The sequence below is a fragment of the Xiphophorus hellerii genome, chromosome 8, assembly GCF_003331165.1.
Source record: "Xiphophorus hellerii strain 12219 chromosome 8, Xiphophorus_hellerii-4.1, whole genome shotgun sequence".
NCBI classification, from domain to species: Eukaryota; Metazoa; Chordata; class Actinopteri; order Cyprinodontiformes; family Poeciliidae; genus Xiphophorus; species Xiphophorus hellerii.
This window is the reverse complement of record NC_045679.1, coordinates 15,191,557-15,210,167: the sequence shown is the minus strand read 5'-3', so window position 1 is coordinate 15,210,167 and position 18,611 is coordinate 15,191,557. Positions and strand designations below refer to the sequence as shown.

General features: G+C 36.9%; 1 protein-coding gene across 5 annotated transcripts; it reads right to left on the bottom strand.

Moving 5' to 3' along the window:
• Positions 1–50: 50 nt before the first annotated feature.
• On the bottom strand, positions 51–18,248 carry git2b (G protein-coupled receptor kinase interacting ArfGAP 2b). 5 transcript variants are annotated; one of them, XM_032569625.1, is made up of 21 exons: positions 18,038–18,248; positions 17,431–17,564; positions 16,502–16,614; positions 15,332–15,437; positions 14,801–14,887; positions 14,568–14,698; positions 13,380–13,474; positions 13,225–13,270; positions 13,040–13,045; positions 12,890–12,941; positions 12,742–12,814; positions 12,523–12,620; positions 12,318–12,429; positions 11,821–11,972; positions 11,563–11,715; positions 8,989–9,198; positions 8,750–8,839; positions 7,421–7,503; positions 6,589–6,744; positions 3,375–3,438; positions 51–3,270 (listed from the first exon to the last, which is right to left on the bottom strand). In XM_032569625.1, exons 1-21 carry the CDS (start codon positions 18,087–18,089, stop codon positions 3,061–3,063), a joined length of 2,223 nt encoding a protein of 740 aa, XP_032425516.1. In that variant the 5' UTR covers positions 18,090–18,248; the 3' UTR covers positions 51–3,060. The 5 variants fall into 5 exon arrangements, with proteins under 5 accessions (XP_032425516.1, XP_032425517.1, XP_032425520.1 ...); XM_032569626.1 differs by having other exon boundaries at positions 12,890–12,938; XM_032569629.1 differs by lacking the exon at positions 8,750–8,839.
• Between the last annotated feature and the right edge of the window lie 363 nt (positions 18,249–18,611).

The window sequence follows — 18,611 nt, the reverse complement described above, 5'->3', positions numbered from 1 at the left end:
AGGGGAGCGAGAAAAACGCAACACACGCGGAAATAAATACAACGAGCAAGTTGAGGTTGGTTATAGTTTATTATACGCTAAACGAAGTTTTCAACAACAGAGGCAGGAGGAGGCTCAAACGCACAGGGAATTAAATACCAGGGTTGACGCCAGAGTGGAAAGACTAAATAGGCTCAAAATGCAAAAGAAAAGAAAAACATTTTTTTGGTGCAAAACAATACAATTCCTCTTTCGCTTTTTAAAAGCCGATTTTAAGATAACAGATTTTATTTAATTGTATAATTTATTATCAAAACGAACACTTTCTTTGAAATGTGACTTCAGTGTAAGTGGCCCCGTCTTGAAATAATTATTTTAACTTCCCCTTGTCAGTCGATATTGGCTTGAAAAAAGGGCGAGGTATAAAATCAGTAAAACATTTCAAATGACTCTTTTCCTTCATCCCATTGTCCAGCTTCATTCAGAGCATTAGTATTCCTGGTTAAAACCCCCCAAAACAAAACAAATTTGGTGTAATTTCACATAAAAAATATTCTGTGACTTTAAAGACAATAGATTTTTTTTGTAAGGTCCACTTATCAGAAAATATATATATATATATATAAGAGCTTGTTTTTAAAGTTCCAAATGTATATGGATTACATGATTAGGTTTCAACTTTCTCAAATATTTTTGCATGAAAGTGTGAAAAAACAATTTCACATTTATTTATGGTTCCCTACGTATCTAAAAGGTGAGTTTCAGTTTCAAAAATCTTTCTTTAACCATTTTTGAATCACATCTACCAGAGTAAAAATAGATGACTTGGAAAAACGACCCAGTACTTTTAATGCTACCCTGAACCTGTGGGGTCAAACTCAATGGAGGAAAGTAGTACTACGTTTCTGATTGGCTGAGTATTTTCACTCTTAGCACTAGATGTCAGTCGCCAGTTTAAACTTGTGTGTTTTTCTTAAACTATAACAGATTAAAAATCTCTGACACAATCTTACAAGTAAACTCGTAAGACATGACATATTTGTTTTTGCTTTTTTTTAAAAAAAGAAGATAAAAAAACAACCAGTTTCCTAAAAAGCTTAAAATATTTTATACATTTCCTTAAGTGTATTTATTCTGTTGCCAAAATTAAATGGTTTTTTTTTCTTCCTTTCTTATTCTTCATCTAATTGCAAACCCATCATTTGTAATTTAAATGTAAAGCTTTTGCAGTTCAAATGCGCAAAACAAATCTGCAGACTGCAGTTAGAGTTGGAGGATGAAGGTTCAGGGGAGTATTTTAGAAACAAACCTAAAGTCATCCTCTCTAGCGCTTGCTTCGTTACACATCAAGTCTTCATAAAAAAACAAAAAATAAAAACAAAAACAGCTGGGCTAAAATAAATTAACTTAATATATGCAACATCAGTTACATCATTAATACACTGAAGGGATTGTGGCAGATGTTTTCTCAGTCCCACAAGATTGCCCAATGTCCATTTAAAATAATCATACTTCAAATATTCTGACACTTGTTTGCAGTCTAACGTTTACAAAACCCAAAAGTAATTAAAACCTAGTAAATAGTTTATTTTAAATAAAGCAGATTTAAAATAATTGTGGTCTCATTTAAATAAGGTGAAAAAATCCTAGCGCTTTTCTTAATGTGTGATACAGTCCGCAACGTTTTCTACTGAATAAAATATATTTTCTGTCAAACACACGTCAAGCCGTAGTTTTAAAAAATGGATTATAGAAGATTATTTCTCATAATGCAATTGTTGACATAGAAGAGAAAGTCTCCTGGAAACATAGTGAACATGTTTTATGTTTATGAAGTCTAATTAAACCTGAGTAACATGAAAAGAACTACAGTTCATTTCCACAACTGGGTCAAAGTCATCTGGCTCACTATGATCTACAATAGGTACACAGAGGTTACGGTTATTTTATTGTGGGCTGTAAGCCATGTAGAACTACGCATTTGACCACAGGAAGCGTGTAAAACACTTGATTACAGCACCACAGCAAATACACTGAGATCACAAGTTATCGTTAATTGACTGCCAGCTGGGATGCCCCAAACAGCAGGACAAATGTTAGCTGTGTTGAACAAAAGCTTATGAAAATAAACACTGGTATTTGTTTAGAGGTATGGACATACATTTTTAAATAGAATAGCATTTGGATTAATCTGATAAAGAATTGCATGGATACATACATCTTACATATTTGCATAATGCTGTTAAAATTGATTCAAAGTGGTTTTCACACAACCCATTGTGGACGCCGCATTTGAGAGCAACTTCGCTCCCTCACACACAGTCACACACTGAGCATTACAAGTATGGCTGTAACATTATAACTCCAATAACTACTGACACTTTACCTAAAGAAGAGATCTTCAACCAGCTGAGAGAGAGGGAAGCATAAATCTCCTGCTGGATGGAATGAAAGTGTGCTGGTCTGAAACATAGTCTAATGCACCGAAAGGCGTTTTGTGTCATCGTCACAGTCGGCTTTCTAAACAAATGTACACTTTTAAGCAAGCAACATCACAAAGATTTTAGATTACAATACAGCCACCGTTTCCTAAAACAACAGTTATTAGAAAAATAAACCATCATCACTGGAGTAAACTGGGGAGGGTTTATCAGTTGTGGTCCTTGCTGGTCTGAATCTTTTGGACCATGCCAGAAAGCAGATGTCAAGAACCACATCAGATGTCAAATACAGTACTGAGGAGAAAGAGAAAACACAAAGAAACTCTTTAGAACTGCTTGTTGTTCTATTTCGGTTCCATAAGTGCACAACGTTGCACTTTCGGAAACTAGAGGGATTCAACTCTGCGAGGTAAGGATGTGTCTTTTCATAAATGTACTGCACAAAGACAAAAGTTATTTTTTTGATGACTTTATGATTCTGAATCCTTTGGTGAGACGTTCCCACCCCAAGGAATGTGTGTGAATGCTTAGACTTATTACTGTTGAGGAAACAGAAATATAACACTGATTAAAAAGAAAGCCTCGCACTGTAACAGATGGATTGCGCATTGAGTGCTTGAGAAGTGCCTTTGGGTTTAGGTTAGTTGTTGTTTTCTTTGGTTGTGACAGTAACAAGTTGCTTGGCAGCTTTGGCAATGTCATAGGCACACTGGATGACCTGCTGAGTGACCAGCTGGATGTCCGATGGGCAGGGATTGAGTTCTGCTGCCTTCTGGCACTCTCCGTGAAGTCGGCTCGCGCTCGAAGTCAGCAGATACAGAGAATTTCGCACCGTCTCCGAGGACGGCCTCTGTTGAGAGGGTAAGGCAAGAAGTTGAATAAAAATGCTCTTGAAGCAAAAGGGGATATTTAAGACCCGTCAACAAATCTGCTGATTGTTCAAGAAGTGAATACCTTGGGAAATAGGGCGGCCATCTCGGTCACAGCCAAACGGATCTTCTCAGAACAGGGCAGAAAGCTGGAAGAGACAAAATGCTGAATAAACAGGTTCTAAAGGCTCTACTGAGTACAGAGACATTTAAATAAATTTTGTTTTTTAGCATGGTTTTCAAAGTAAAGCCACTTTTCTTCCTCATGTTTGTTAATGTGATTTTAAAAACCATAACAACTGCTGCCTTTTTTCATTAATAAATGAAACACTTCATGCTCAGCATTTTACTTATTAAAGTTTTCAGACCATTAAACCCTGAGTGGTATTAATGAATGTAATTCTAAAACATTGTACATGCAGGCCTGAAACAAACAGGTTGTAAATTTTAAGAGTTTCTTCAACTTTCACCATCTGAAATTTAAGAAGGTTTTAGAATAATTAAGTTCTCAAAACAACATGAAAAAACTACTTTACAAGTTTACTTCATAACTTACCGTATTTTCCGCACTATAAGGCGCACCACATTATAAGGCGCACCTTCAATGAATGGCCTATTTTAAAACTTTTTTCATATATAAGGCGCACCGCATTATAAGGCGCATAGAATAGACGCTACAGTAGAGGCTGGGGTTACGTTATGCATCCATTAGATGGAACTGCGCTAAAGGGAATGTCAACAAAATAGTCAGATAGGTCAGTCAAACTTTATTAATAGATTACAAACCAGCGTTCTGAAAACTCCGTTCATTCCCAAAATGAATAAACAGCTGTTTTATTACTTTCCCCGAGGTAAAGTAAGTGACGTGGTATTTTCGTGACACAGTTTATCTTTTAACAACAGCAAGGTATAACATATAGTGGAGGGGAACTTTTCCTCGATTCAATAAACACGTAAAAAACAGTCTGATACTGTTACGGTAAATCAAACGTTAGTGCGATCACAATATATATCCACTTCCGCACCTTTGATTCGTTCATGTTAAATTCTCTCGCTGCTGCTCTATTCCCGTGTTCTACTGCGTGACTGATCGCCTTGAGCTTAAACTCTGTGTCGTAAGCGTGCCTCTTAATAGGAGCCATTTTGGGGTCTTTACACAAAACCCAGCGTGCACCGCGCGCTTCTTCTTCTACGGGGGAAAATGAAGTCGGCGGCTGCTTACCGTAGTTGCGAAACCTGTTGTGGCTCAATATTGGTCCATATATAAGGCGCACCAGATTATAAGGCGCATTCTCGGCTTTTGAGAAAATTGAAGATTTTTAGGTGCGCCTTATAGTGGGGAAAATACTGTACTTAATACCTAACATATAACTTATTTAATGATTTACCTTGACAGAGGTTTACTTAACTAACTTAAGTGACTTTAGTGTTTTTACATGTAGGCTACTTGGTGTCAAAACCCTTTACTGGAATGTAGTGATACATGTATTAATCCCAACCTATCACAGGAAAAATATCGCCTTCATGTACATGTAGTCAGAAAAGAAGGTGGTGACCACGCTCATTCACAAAACACACACACATTTGTATTGGTTTTTGGTAAGAGGCACAACAGAAAATTAGAAGGTAAAGCTGAAACCTGCAGCAGTCCACAACAAATTAATGCAATGCGGGTTGCAACTAATGGTGTGGAGGTTAAAGAATCAAATCCTCCTCATAAGTCAGCGCAGCAAAAAGTAGGAATGTTAGTAGAAGCTATATGGAAAGTCAATAGTCATATGATAAAGTGCATATGGTAAGCTAAATATGCATTTATTCAATATATTTGACACAAGTTCCACCATGAATCATCAGATACTAATAATCACTACTCGGTTCCCAAGAAGTACATGACAGTTTTACATTTTATAGCTTATTTTGGTGGTTTTGAACTAAGGGTTATTCAATTTATTCATCAGTTTTTAATTTATTTTATACACATCCCAAAAGGCAATAGATTGTTCAAACTGGGTGAATATTTTTGTTTTAAATGTTTTTATATTTACAGTTAAGAGCATGTTCATTTTAGTAAAAATATTTAGTTATGAAACTATTGCTTAATACTACAACAATTATTTTAAACCACTTTTTTAAGACACAGTAATGCCAGTACTTTCAATGAGCTGCCACATCTCGTTAAAGAGACACAACTCATACGGCATTACGAGAAGTTAGATGGCAGTCAATGGAACAAATATATCATAAAAATGTTGAACATGATTACATAACACTTGAAATATTATATCCAACCAAATATTACATCTAAGTAGTCCCTTCGGATGTTCTGCTCTTGTTTTGTTGAATTATTCTCTTCTTAATAGATCTGCAAAGAAACCTCACATTTGGGACTATTCCATTTGCTATTGCTATTTCTTCATACAGTTTGGTTCTGCAGCTGCCCCTTGACTACCATATATGAGTTAACATGATGAATTAAAACAGACTATTTTTTACAAAGATACTTTAGGATATTAATCAACATTGAAAATACCACCCAAAAATACATTTTGGCTGGCTGGAAGTGAAAATGTGAAAGAGTGCATTGTGTCAGCAATACCCACAAAAGAAGTTCTCACATGATCCTAATAAATTTTATTGACCTCTAATGAAATGTCTGCCTCAAATCTTTCACAAACAAACACACTATCCAAATATCCTGTTGCTATAGATGAAAAATAGTAATGAAGATCTCTACACAAAGTGGTTCACTTGTGTATCTATAATTATTGTGATATAAGAATTATTGGAATCAAATAGTCCCCACATATTTAGGGGTTAACAGAAGGCTACATGACATTGTAGACGAATCTGAGCAAACAGCTAAGATAAACGAAAAGATTTAGATTGAAATCAAGAGCAGACATTGAGTCTGCAGACAATAGACAAGAAAAAACTTGAAAATGAGTAATTGCTTTCCATCAGCTGCATGAACAACCAGAGCCAGTTAAGGCACATCCAACTGGCTACCAGACTCCAAACCAGTAATTCCAGGTCTTTAGCATGTGTCTGGTTTTCTTCAACATGTGACTGTGTTTAGCTTACAACTCGGCATATATCAGTTAACAGGCTAGTTGTGAAACAAGTGGCATACAGATCCCATAGCATGGCTTCTAAAAGGCACTGACCAAGAAGCTGAGAAACCTTCAGCTTGAGTAAATCTAGAACATAGCTGACTCCTTAAAGTCAGGTAGAAATGCATCATTCAACAGGTTTAATTAATTTTAAATCATGGCGTCACACTTCAAATCAAAATGCTGTACCTTTCATGCTTGGTCTCCTGTGCAGCTCTCAGGAGTTCCTGGATGTTCTTGGTGATCTGCTCCGTCTTGCATATAACGTCCTCAGTGCACGGCAGAGTGGCATCTTCTTCACCTTCCACCCCTGGTTCCACTGAGTCAGGAGCTGCTTCCGGACTGCTACAAACGCAAAAATACAAACACTGAATTCCTCCTAAAGATACAGTTTAAAGTGAAATTAGAACCAAGTCTTGGAAGAAGATGTTATATTTATATTGACCTGGTGCGAGGTCAATTTAATGATTACTCTTGTGGTTGAATTAAGTGCATGGTCTGAACATTTTAATTGTTATGTCCATAAAAGTAGCCCTATGTCATTTAAAAACAACTCACTACTTGTCACTGAACATTTTTTAGTAGTATTTGTCTTTAAAGTATCTCTAAATTTTCAATCTCAAGGACCTAGATCTGATTTTAGTCCAGTCAAGTCAGCAGGTTTGGAAAAAACATACAAGATGGGTTTTTTTCTGCTTCATATTGTATGCCTTTTGTTTTGAAAAACATTGACAACAATGATTAGTAATCATGTTTTTCCACACAGCTGGTAACCTAAGACAGATTAATGGGAAAAAAATAAATATACAGTAGATATAGATTTATTAGAGATAGTTCACAAGTGGTCAAGGTTACCGTCTGAATATTTAAAGATTAATAAAAAAAAGGGCCGGATTGACTGATCCAGAGTTCAAAGTTGGAGAAGCACTGCTCTAAATCTACATAAAAAATTGTTTCACTTCACAGTCAGCAGCACTTTGCACAAGCAAGTCCCCAGTAAACATACAATGTTCCTGCTTACCCAGTCTCCTCGAGTTCAGAGTGGTTTGGAGTAGTGTCATAGTCGTTCTCCAACATTGTACCGTGTCCTCCAAGACTACAGCCCTATAATGATACCAATGTATTACTATCAGTCAAACACAAAGTGACTAATGATTACAACACACGGTAAAATTAGGAAAATTTACTTCATGCATTTCAGAATCAATGTTTCGTTCTAAAGCAAATACAGAAAAGGAGGAGAAAAAAATATCAAGTGATTGTGTTTTAGACATTCATAGCACAGCTGATGCAATTAGTAGCTGTAATAAAATACAGATGGTAGCTAAGTGTTGTGTAATCACAACACTTAGCAATGCCAAAAAGTACTTTGTATAAAGCTATCTCATGTTTTTATAGAGATGCACCAAGGAATCAACTGGAGAAGGAACAGACTGATTTTAGGCTTGATTGACTATAAATATGATCAACCGGTCGAAAACTCAAAAATCCTCTCTTTTTCAGGCCACAATCTTCAGTGTGGACACTGTTACTGAGTGAACAACATTTAACTTTAGCCATTTTCAGTATCAGTGACATGTCTAAAACATAGAGGAACCAAAGAAGTCATTTTAAAGGAAACTAAATTAATCTGGATTTCTGCCGTTCCTTCAGAACGTAAGACGGTGAGGAAGAGCAGGACCTTTTACGCAGATAACAGAAACCAGAAACTGAGTACAAGAAAGTTTCTCTTGCAATTTTTCAGCTTTCAACCTCCATCTGTAATAGAATGGACTGGATTTGAAAATGTTGGCAGCCTTTTGGAAATCTCATTTTCTAAGAATACACAGAGTGGCTTCTTTGGCTAGCAATGCTAATGGAACTAATGGCGAATATAACATATAAAGACAGTTTAACATGCATTGAATTTCAATGTAAGTCTATTTAAGACTGACTACTCACAAGCAGTAAAATGCAAACATCAGGAAGCTCAAACAAAAGAAAAGCTTAAGTAATTTAAAATTAGCTCAATTGGTCTCAGTAGGTCAAAGATATACAAAAACCTAAGATCAAAAAATTAACTTGAAAAGTCGTATCAGTGCATCTCTAATCTTGATCACTGCAGCAGTGTGATCATTCAGACAGCATCTGTGCAACATTTCATAAATTTAATGTTTACTTTCAAACCTGCTGGGTTTGTTAACGTGACTGGACCATAGCAGAGGTACTAAGGTACATGCATGCAGCCAATACTCAGAAAAAGCAGTTCAAAGACAGGTCTGGAGAGAAAAGACTGTGGGGTCAAGCAAGAGGACAGTTTTCAGTGTCCCTGGAGGCTCCAACTGAGCCAATGGGACTTTTGGTACTCAACCCTGCGAGATCTCTCATCCCACGACCAGGACAGGGGAGAGGGGAAGGTAGGGAGAGAGGAGGCAGCTGTCCCCAAAGGGCCCCTCCCAATCTAGAGAAGGGGTCAAACCAAGTTGAGCAACACCATTGAGATGCAGTAAATGACTGAATGAATAAATGAAAATCCAACACCAGCCCCAAGCCAAGCATCTCGTCACTTTAAACAATCATGAGCAGGAGCGCCGCTGCTCGTGTGCTTACGTTGGTGGGAAATGGCTGCAAAACAACTCCGTCATCATGGCGAGCCGTGTCCACTCTGTGGGAGAAATGTTTTGGAGCAGAGCCCGTCTCATACATCGACATGGCGCGACCTCCGCGGGGTGGATGTCGACCAAAGGGCCCCTGGGGATGTTGTTGTCCGCCGGGGGTTTGCCATCTCAGCGTTGTGTTTTCAGTCTGCAGGGAGCTCAGCTGGGGGCAACAAAGAGACGTGTAATTTAATCTTGGCTGGAGGTCGCTTTCCCCACAATAAGTCTGTAATCAACAGATAAGCCTCAAGGTTAAAGGAAATTCTTTGTTGTTATGCTCTACCACACAAAAGGAGAGCTCTCCTTGACAAATGAAATGCTGATAAAGCATGTTGATAAAAACTCTCATGAGAATACCCACCAGAAGCGGTTCCCCTTATTTATGAGGAAAAAAATGACGGTGAGAAACGTGACTTTTACAGCTTACTGGGCAAAAATCCTCAACAGAGTACAAGTCTTATAAAGACCACCAGAGAGGACATTATTTGGTTAACCAAAGAAGACAGTTTGCATCATTCGAAAGTAAGTCAAAAATGTTTTGAACAAATTAACTGATGATTGCATTAGAAACATCCTGATCATGTAGAGTTTAACACAACAGCGGACAAAAAAGCTGGTGTTTTCAAGTCTGGGGCATTAGTTTAATAAATATTTTGGCTGTGAAATATGTCAAATCTGAATATGAAAGTAAACAGTGCTAAATGCATTATATCATTGTACAGTACGGGGAAATAAGAAAAAAAAAACTTTGTCAGGAGAAAAACAGTTGTAAAGTAAACAACTTCAATAACTTCTAATTGTCCACATTTAGTCGAAGTGCTTACATTCCAGGAAAGTAAGGCAAAATAGGGGCATCTATTAACTGAGCTCTGTGTTTCTGACAAACATCGTCCATATTTGACTTGGGTAAAAGAGAGTCGATGTACTGTAAATAAAAGGTGCTTATAGAGTTACTCCATCATTCTATGGGGACAGCAAGAAGAAAATCTAGCCTAATTCTTAAGAAATTAGCCTTAAAAATGGTATAAAAGGCCAACTAAGCTCTGTTTCTTACATAGGATGCATTCCAGAAGTAGAGACTTGGAATGATGTCCTAAAATTTGAGTGCCTCCTAGCTTTAAGTCAGAAAACCAGTGGGATTAGCTAACTCATAGGAAGCAGTAAACCAAGTGGTACAAGCGAATCACAATGTATTTCTATCCATCCTATGCATTGAAACAGTAAATAAGCATGCTAACAAATACAGAATCAACTGTAAACTGCTGTCACACTATTTCCCCATCTTGCCAAGACTGCACTAAATGTGAGGAAATGAAGGTGATTTTTTTCTATCAAGCATTATGGCTGTTTTTGTCTTTAGAGTATGCTGTGTTTTAATAGCGTCTTAATACGCTCTGATGAGGATGTTTCTTCAAATATGAGAAATGAAAGGATGCGAATTGTGTGTTTAGTAGACAAAAGAATCTTTGTTTCCTTCTGAATAACCCGGATCATGTTTCTAGAAAGAGACCATGCCATTGATCTGAATCTGCTGCCCTCAAGTGTGACCAGAAATGTTAATGGAAGAGGATTTTCTGAAACATCAGTAACAATGTCTAAAACAGGTATGTCTGACATGTTTAAAAAATTATGTAAGATGAGACAAATGTGTAACTGTAGTAAGAAATAAAGTGGATGTGGTTGGTATTTGGCAGATGCTTTCTGGAGGTGTAAGCGATCTACTCTCAGTTCATAATTCTAGTTTGTAGAGCCAACCTGTTGAAGTAGTCCAAGCTATATTTTTTGTTCCTTTCTGAAATCTTCTACTAAACATTTTCAGCTAGAATGGTAATTTTTAGAGGTGTGCTTGCTGTGCTGCTGGGATATTGTCTCTTTTTATCACCTCTTTTAATTGGTAACCATTCCAGTGAGAGCTGCTTACATTTGGAAGAGGTTTATTGAGCTCTCTAAATTAACCAAGGACAGGCATAATACATTAAAGCCCCAAAATGTTCTAAGGATGTCTCAAATGTAGTCTAGAAACATTAAAAAAACTAATGCAAACCATGTCTTTAATTGATCGTCGAAGGGAATATAGTAGTCTGATGGAAGATGATGAAATACTAAGAATTTATTTAATGCAAATTTATGTAATGCGAGGAAGATAAGACCTTAGCAGCATCAGCTCATAAAATCCACCCAACCATGAATAGTGAATAGAAACTCCCGACTCCTCAGCACACTGTTTCATAAATTTCATCTGCCTGTTGCACATTTGCAGATGAAATGGGGGACATTCCTATTAGGCTGGCAACATGTTAAAACTAATGCAGCTCAGGGCAGCAATCAACCAAATCAATATGCCTCAAAGAGGATAGAAATGCAATTTGTTAGGTGCAATAATCCACAACTACACTTGCACTGAAATATTAATATACCACCATTTAATTAACGTTCACAAAGAGATTAATACTGCAGAACTGTTCATTTTATTCATACTCTCACAAAATAATTAAACACATACGACATAATCCATAATTTAACTAACCTTGCTCTGCATCATCTGCAGTTCTTTACTAAGATGACAGTTGACTTTGAGAAGCTGTTGTATTTTGGCCTCTGAAGCAGTCAGGGCACTCTTCACCTCCATGAACTCCTGCACTGTAATTGGTCCATCAGACAGATCAGAAGACTCTGAGCTCTAATGCAAAAGAAAAAAAATAAAGAAAAGATGCTATCAATTTTAAATGTCAAGAAAGGTGCTAATGTTCAGTGTGAGAGACTGGTTTCTTAAAAAAAAATGAACCTTTGTCCTCCCATGGTTACAGCTATCCCCACATGTGGCCTCTTGTACTGGATCTTCATCAGATGCCACACTGTCATAATCTGGTTGATCGTTGTCTTGGCTCTCACTGTTGTGGCGACTGTTTATTCCCTGAAGGATCAGCTCAACGTTATCTGATGGCAGAAAGAAAAGTCAGTGATGAAGCAGGACAGAAGCTACAAAGAGATCAAGATACTAAACAGAGCATATTTAAATTCCTCTTTTGAAATTGCAACTGAAAAAACAACAAAAAAACAAAATAGTTGCGGGGGTGGTTTGGCATTTCTTGATTAAGCATCAGTTTAACACCTTGTATGTGTGACTCATACCACACATACTCCTACTTGGTTCAAACTATAGAACTGATGCTTTATTGGAAACTTAAAACACACAACCCCACAAGCTACCTGGAAAAAAGCTCAGAAATATATGAACAATGTGAGAACGGATCTGTAAAAACAAAAATTTCCTTCATGTACCTTTTGGACTATCGCAGGAATTACCCCACTGTCGTCTTTTAGCATCTGCTAGAATATCAATAACCAAGGTGGCAAATTCATGAGCGCTAAACCTCGCCAATTTCTGACGACCCTAGAAACACAAAAGCATGAAAGCAGAAAGAAAAACTTTCAGATGTCAACTACTTGCACAAGAGCGTTAGGTTTCAATATGAAGAAGACTTGCCTGATTTCTGGTGGATGAATATTCAGGGTTGACAGGCAAAAAAGGAACAACTGTAGTGTCTGTGACAAGAGTGCTGTGGTTCTGAGTGGCCAACCAGACTGAAACATGAGGGTATTTTGCATGAAACATTAGACAGGAATGTAAATACAGAAATACAAAGAGAAAAAACAAGACTGCATATAGAACATAGTTTTATTTTAAGAAGTTCAGAAATCCAACCTGCATCAGTTTCTCTTCTGTCCACTTCATCATAAACATCCATGGCAAGTTCCTCAAATTGATGGTTACTTAACTAAGACAAAAGCTGAATTAGAAATTTATTTTTAGCCATTTGTACAGAAATTTACCATAACTGAAGACATCTTACCGACTGGAGCTTCTTCTTTGCTGCCTTTGCAAAATCTGACAAATCGAGACTGCTTTGGACAAAAGAATTCAAGCCATTACTTTACCAGGTGAAAAAAAAAAAACTTCCAAAATATTCCAGCACATAAAGAAACATAAAATAAACACTTACTTGTTTCTATTCCATCCAATGCAGCACAGAGTAAAATACACGGCAAAAACAGACTAAATAATTCTTGAGGTTCACAATAAAAGCTCAATTCAATAACCAAATATTATAAACTAAGACAGATTTTTATAAAGGTTTTAAATCTTTAATTTCTTCCTTTCAATAATCTCAGATTAAAAAAAAATTACCTGTCAGCCATTTGTGGAATGATGAAGTGCTGCCCATTTCTATGATCTAGGACAAAGCAATCCCAAAAAATGATTTCCAATGAATGAATATATAATCGCTTCTCTGGCTTCTTGTTAAATTTTAAACTGACTTTATTGACTTTGAATAGACTCACCAGGTCTTCTGCCACACAGGTAAAATGTTAACCGGTCAGTGAGTTCATATTGTATCTCAACCAGCCTCTCTGCCAGCTCCTGGTGCCCAGCTTGTCTGCAAATATGACACATGAAAAGAAAGTTTTACCACCATCTGCTGATAAAAATGACAAATCTAACGTGAATAGTGTTGGGGACTAAAAAAAGTTCTCATGGTCACATTCAGTATAAGACATTAAAAATATTGTTAATTTAATGATTAATTTTATCACAACATAAAAACTTTTTGGTGCCTTAATTCTTCAAATGATTGACATCTTGTCTACAAAATATTGATGTTTCCATTTTTATTCAAAAAATGTTTTCAGAAATAATACTATAGTATGTAATAAATAGTTCTTACCGATATCTTTATTTTCTTTGTCTTCATGTCATTGTTAAACTGGATTAACATAATATTGCATTCAGTCAACAGCTTAGGCCATTGGAGTCTGTCCTTATTGTTCATTGTAGAAAAAGCATGCTAGATATGAGTCATGTCAATTACAGGTTACATTTCTCAAATTTCTAGCTTCACTACTTCAACCCTTTTCCCCAAGTATTTCTCACCAACTTCTGCACAAAATAAAACACTGATCCATAACCACAACATATTAAGAGTGGGAATAAATCCAAATTTTTCACGGCATAACTTAAAGAGAACAGGAAAGGCAGATTTGCACCTAATTAAATTTTCTGTTGTAACTTATTGATTTATGCGCCAGCTTGAAATGTTTTGTAGCAAAAGTGGGAACCTCACAGGGTGTGTAACATTTCCTGTAACACATTGACAAAGTGATGCTTGCAAATGCACAATGAGTTAGGCAACTTCTAGAACAGCTATAACTGTTAGCAGCTTTCTTTTTTGTACACCAAACTCTCACCACAAAGCTTTGGGTACAGAAAAGAAAGCTTTTGTGCTTTTCAGGTGAGACATAAATCACAATTCTTTGTTTAAAAACAGAATGTTCCTACATGTGGCATGTTTAAAATTATATGGTTCCACCGAACTAACATCAAATTGCTCTGTACCATAATGTAGTTCTAAAACAAGCTGTTGACTGAATGCAGTACTCTGTTAATCCAGTTTAACAATGAGATAAAGACAAAGAAAAAAAAAGATATTTGTAAGAACTATTTATTACAAGCTTTATTAGTCTTAAGTTTACCTTGCGTTGTCAATCGGTGTCTTCCCACTGGAGTCCAGAGCTCCAGGATCGGCTCCATAAACAGCCAAGAGCTCAGCTTGTAGAATCTGACCTGCCTTTGCTGCTATATGCAGTGGGGTGTTACCTTTCTCCTAAAGTCACAATAAAGCAAATTTTGCACTTTGGAATTGACATACGTGAAAACACAATTTGGACAATGCTTTTATATTTTGAGCACATTTTTCAAGACTTACTGGGTGGAAGAAGTTGGCTTGTGCTCCTAGAGATAGAAGTCTGAGGCAGGTCTCCAGGTTCCCGGTCCGAACACTGGAGTGGAGTTGCTGCATGAAAATCAAAAAGAGGTTTGTTGAAATTTAAATGTGAGGTTCATCCATACATTGTTTGATACATTTATTGAAATAAGTGCTTTTTTAATGCTTTATGGCATATAGTATCTACAGAATCAATGAGTTTTGCATTTTAATATTCAGATTATAAGCCTGGCCAAAATGTGAAAATGTCAGCAGAACTGAAAGCAGTTTATTGATCTATAAAAAGAACGTATCAGGATGCATTTTTTTTTACACAGACTACACTAATTTACATAAACCCAACGGGGATGACAGAAAAAGAAATAAACTTCCTTTACTCTGCAAAAGCACAGAAACATGCTAATTCCACTATCATCTGTCAATTGGGTTCCATTGTTGCTGACACAAATATGCTAAATCTTTATTCCTGTACTACGCATGAAAAAAAAACCTAATCAAAAACAACTTTTTTACCTTACTGAGATCCTTTGCTGTTACACTGTCATCATCACGACAAGGCATCCGATGGACATAAGCCAACATCTGATATTTGGCTTTGATGAACTCCGTCTTGTTGGGGCTGCAAATAAAACAGTCCACAGGTGAAATTGAGGGAATATTTCTACTTTCACTGACTGCCGCGTCATGTTATTTGCTTTCTGTGATTATTCTTCTGACTAGCTATCATAAATCAGACACAACAGCTTTCCAGATTCCCCAAAGACTGTAACCCAAAAGCTTTTATATGAATATTTAATTGACACTTGACTTAAGAGGATGTTGAACTTTTACAGTGCTGGTCAAATTAAGTCCACATCAACTCACATTTGTCTCTTTTTCCTTATTGATTCGGTACAGGAGTTATCCCTCCCTGTTATCTAACTAACTGTTCAATAATTACTTTGTAACTATGAGCAGAGCATTGTAATAATTAAAAAATGATAGATGAGATTCTCCTTGTTTAGTGAATGATTCAACAAACAACATGGAGCAGCTGAAGGCTTTGTGTTTCACGGACAAACTTTCAAACCTCGTACACATTCCCAACAACTAGAACTCAGACTAAGAAACAAATTTAAGGCAAACTATTAAATTAAATTATTGTAATTTTAAAAAAATCTAACAATTCTCTGAGAAAGTTTCTGCATGTCTGTTGATTGCTAATAGCATGCGTTTTCTCACTATGTGAACTGAACCTATCACAGCTGTGTTTATATGTCTCTGAATGTTTATGTTTAGTCCACCACTGTGACACTCAACTAATAAAATATTTACACCCAGAAACGGATGTTGTATTCATCACACTATCCTGCAGATTATTTTCTTATTCTATTCTTTATGACTATAGATAGCTTTTTAAATAAAAGTTTTATATTTTTCTATCACACTGATAACCTACAGCCAACTAGGAGTTGTTCATAGTTCTTCAAACTAAACTTATTTTATGGGAAGATTGAGGAAGTTCTTCAAGTTGGCTGAGACTGCATCGCAATGAGTCATGGTCATAGCACAGAGGGCCAATTGTGCATATTCACTGACCCCAAGTATGAAAATCCATGTTTGCTGCAAACCGTTATACAAAGTGCAAGAAAGCATACCAAAATCTGCAGTGACATATATATAAATCCTTAAAAACCTACTTACTGAACTCTGTCCTGAGGGTTGGCTTTGCGTTTCCCACTCGCTGATGAGGAAGGATCCAGAAGGCTGTGTTCCCATATGGAATTTGCACCATTGCCATATAATGTCTGGACCATCTAGAGCAAGACACAACTAGTTGGAGTTAAAGAACACAAAGCCTTGCAAAAGTATTAAACTCCAACTTTTTCTTACTTTGTCATGCCACAACCACAGACTTCAAATCTTTTTTTTATTGAGATCTTATATAATTTCCAAATTCCTTGCCAATAAAAATCTCAAGTGTGGTCAGTATCTGTACCCAGCAGACCTAACTCTGACACCCTTAAATAAAGAAATGAAAGAATTAATCGGAGAAACTGCCAAGAAGCCAATGGCAACTCAAGCGGATCTGCAGAGATCCACAGCTCAAGTGGGGGAGCTTGTTGATGGAAAAACTATTAGTCTGCCCTTTATGCAGGAGTGGCAAGGAGAGGGCCCTTTCTACGAGGAATATATACAACAATACTCCACACGAGATCTGACTAATATAGAGATATTCTGCAGAGGTAAAACCTTTTCACTTATGCAGGCAAAGGTATCCCCAATATACTTGCAATTGTAATTGGCACCAAAAGATAGTTCAACAAAGTATTAGGGGTCTGAATATTGCTGCACATCACAAGTTTCAGAATTTTTTTAATGTATATTTGAAGACAATGCATAATTTCACTCCCAAGTCGATTTGTCACGTAAAATACTAAATAAATACTCTGACATTTGTATTTTTTTAACATGCTAAATGAGAAATAACTCAAGGGATATGCAAACTTTGGCAAAGCAGTGTGCTGACTGTGTACCCTTGTTCATTGATCTGTGTGGAAGAAATGTCTGATTACTGAAAAGATTTGCATTTGATGTTTGTTTTGAGGGGGTTGTGCTCTTGTATTACTCACCTGCAGCTGAGACTGAGGCCAGGAACACTGAGTCAGATGCCTGACTTGAGAGCTGTGTCGCCCGAGACCCCGGTGGATGCTGCAGCACTCGTCGCAGATCAACACACCCCTGTTCACAGAGGCCCAACGGGGCTCTGCAAAAAACATGTGATGTTTGTTAATGAGCTAGCTCCATTATGTATGAACACTGACCGTTATTCACACATTTAATCTCAAGCTGCCTCTTTGAAATATTCTGATATAAAAATCACGGAAGATATATGTGACATTATTTTCAACCAGTCACTCAAGTAAGATAATCTTTTTTTTTCTTTTTTTGGACGAACCCTACCAACTGTAAAGCTAACTCCATGTTAGTACTGTTAATGATTTTAAACATACAGTTTCATTATTACATAAGTTACCATTACTACACAGCGACTTCTACACTACAAACAAACTTACTCACGAGTATTAAGTTTACAAATACATTTAGCACTATTACTGTCTGTCAATGAGTTGTCACAGTTCCGAAATATTAATTAGTTTAGCCAACCGGACGTAGCGGTTGGTTAGCGGTTGGTTAGCTAGGCAGCTAACGTAAATGCTAGCTAGTTCGGCACCGTACCAGGAGCGCTGCAATCAGCGCAGACCTCCCTGCTTCGCACTCGCTTCGACATCCCTTACGCAGAATTCCTCTCAGTCCGGGAAGAGAAAAGGTTTTCCTAATGTATATTACAACGTAAATAGTCCAGGTCGGTAAACTGTATTCGTGCAAGGCAAGACAAGCAGCTGTGTGTCTGTCCTCCCCCCTCCTACTGTTGAACAAAGCAGCGTCTCGTTCCAATAAGTACTCTGTGCTTCCTTGTCTGCTTCCTTCCTCGTTTCCTTCGTCGTCTTTTTTTTTCTGTTTTATATCGGAGTTCAGGGTTGAAATTTGCAGGGCTAGGCATGTTGTTGGTACTTATGGTAAAGATACGTGAAAAGCCTTCAAACAAATTGATGTTTTATTGCAGTGAAATTATGTAAATCTGGAAATCTGGAGAAAAAAAAATCAATTGAAGTACATTCTTTCAGAGAAGAGGAAAAAAAATCTCATAAAGGAAAATTATTTTGCTCCCCTGCTGTAAATACTGACTCTACATCAAGCCAACCACACAGGACTTTGTCATAAATTTCACAAGGACACAAAAGAGTTTTTG

Excerpts from the sequence above, each read along its gene's own strand:
- git2b (XM_032569625.1), bottom strand. The coding sequence starts at position 18,089 with ATGTCGAAGCGAGTGCGAAGCAGGGAGGTCTGCGCTGATTGCAGCGCT. Across the intron at positions 7,504-8,749 it reads GGGATGAGAGATCTCGCAGG|GGCTGTAGTCTTGGAGGACA; the intron begins GTTGAGTACCAA and ends GTATCATTATAG. Across the intron at positions 3,439-6,588 it reads CAGGAGACCAAGCATGAAAG|CTTTCTGCCCTGTTCTGAGA; the intron begins GTACAGCATTTT and ends TGTCTCTTCCAG.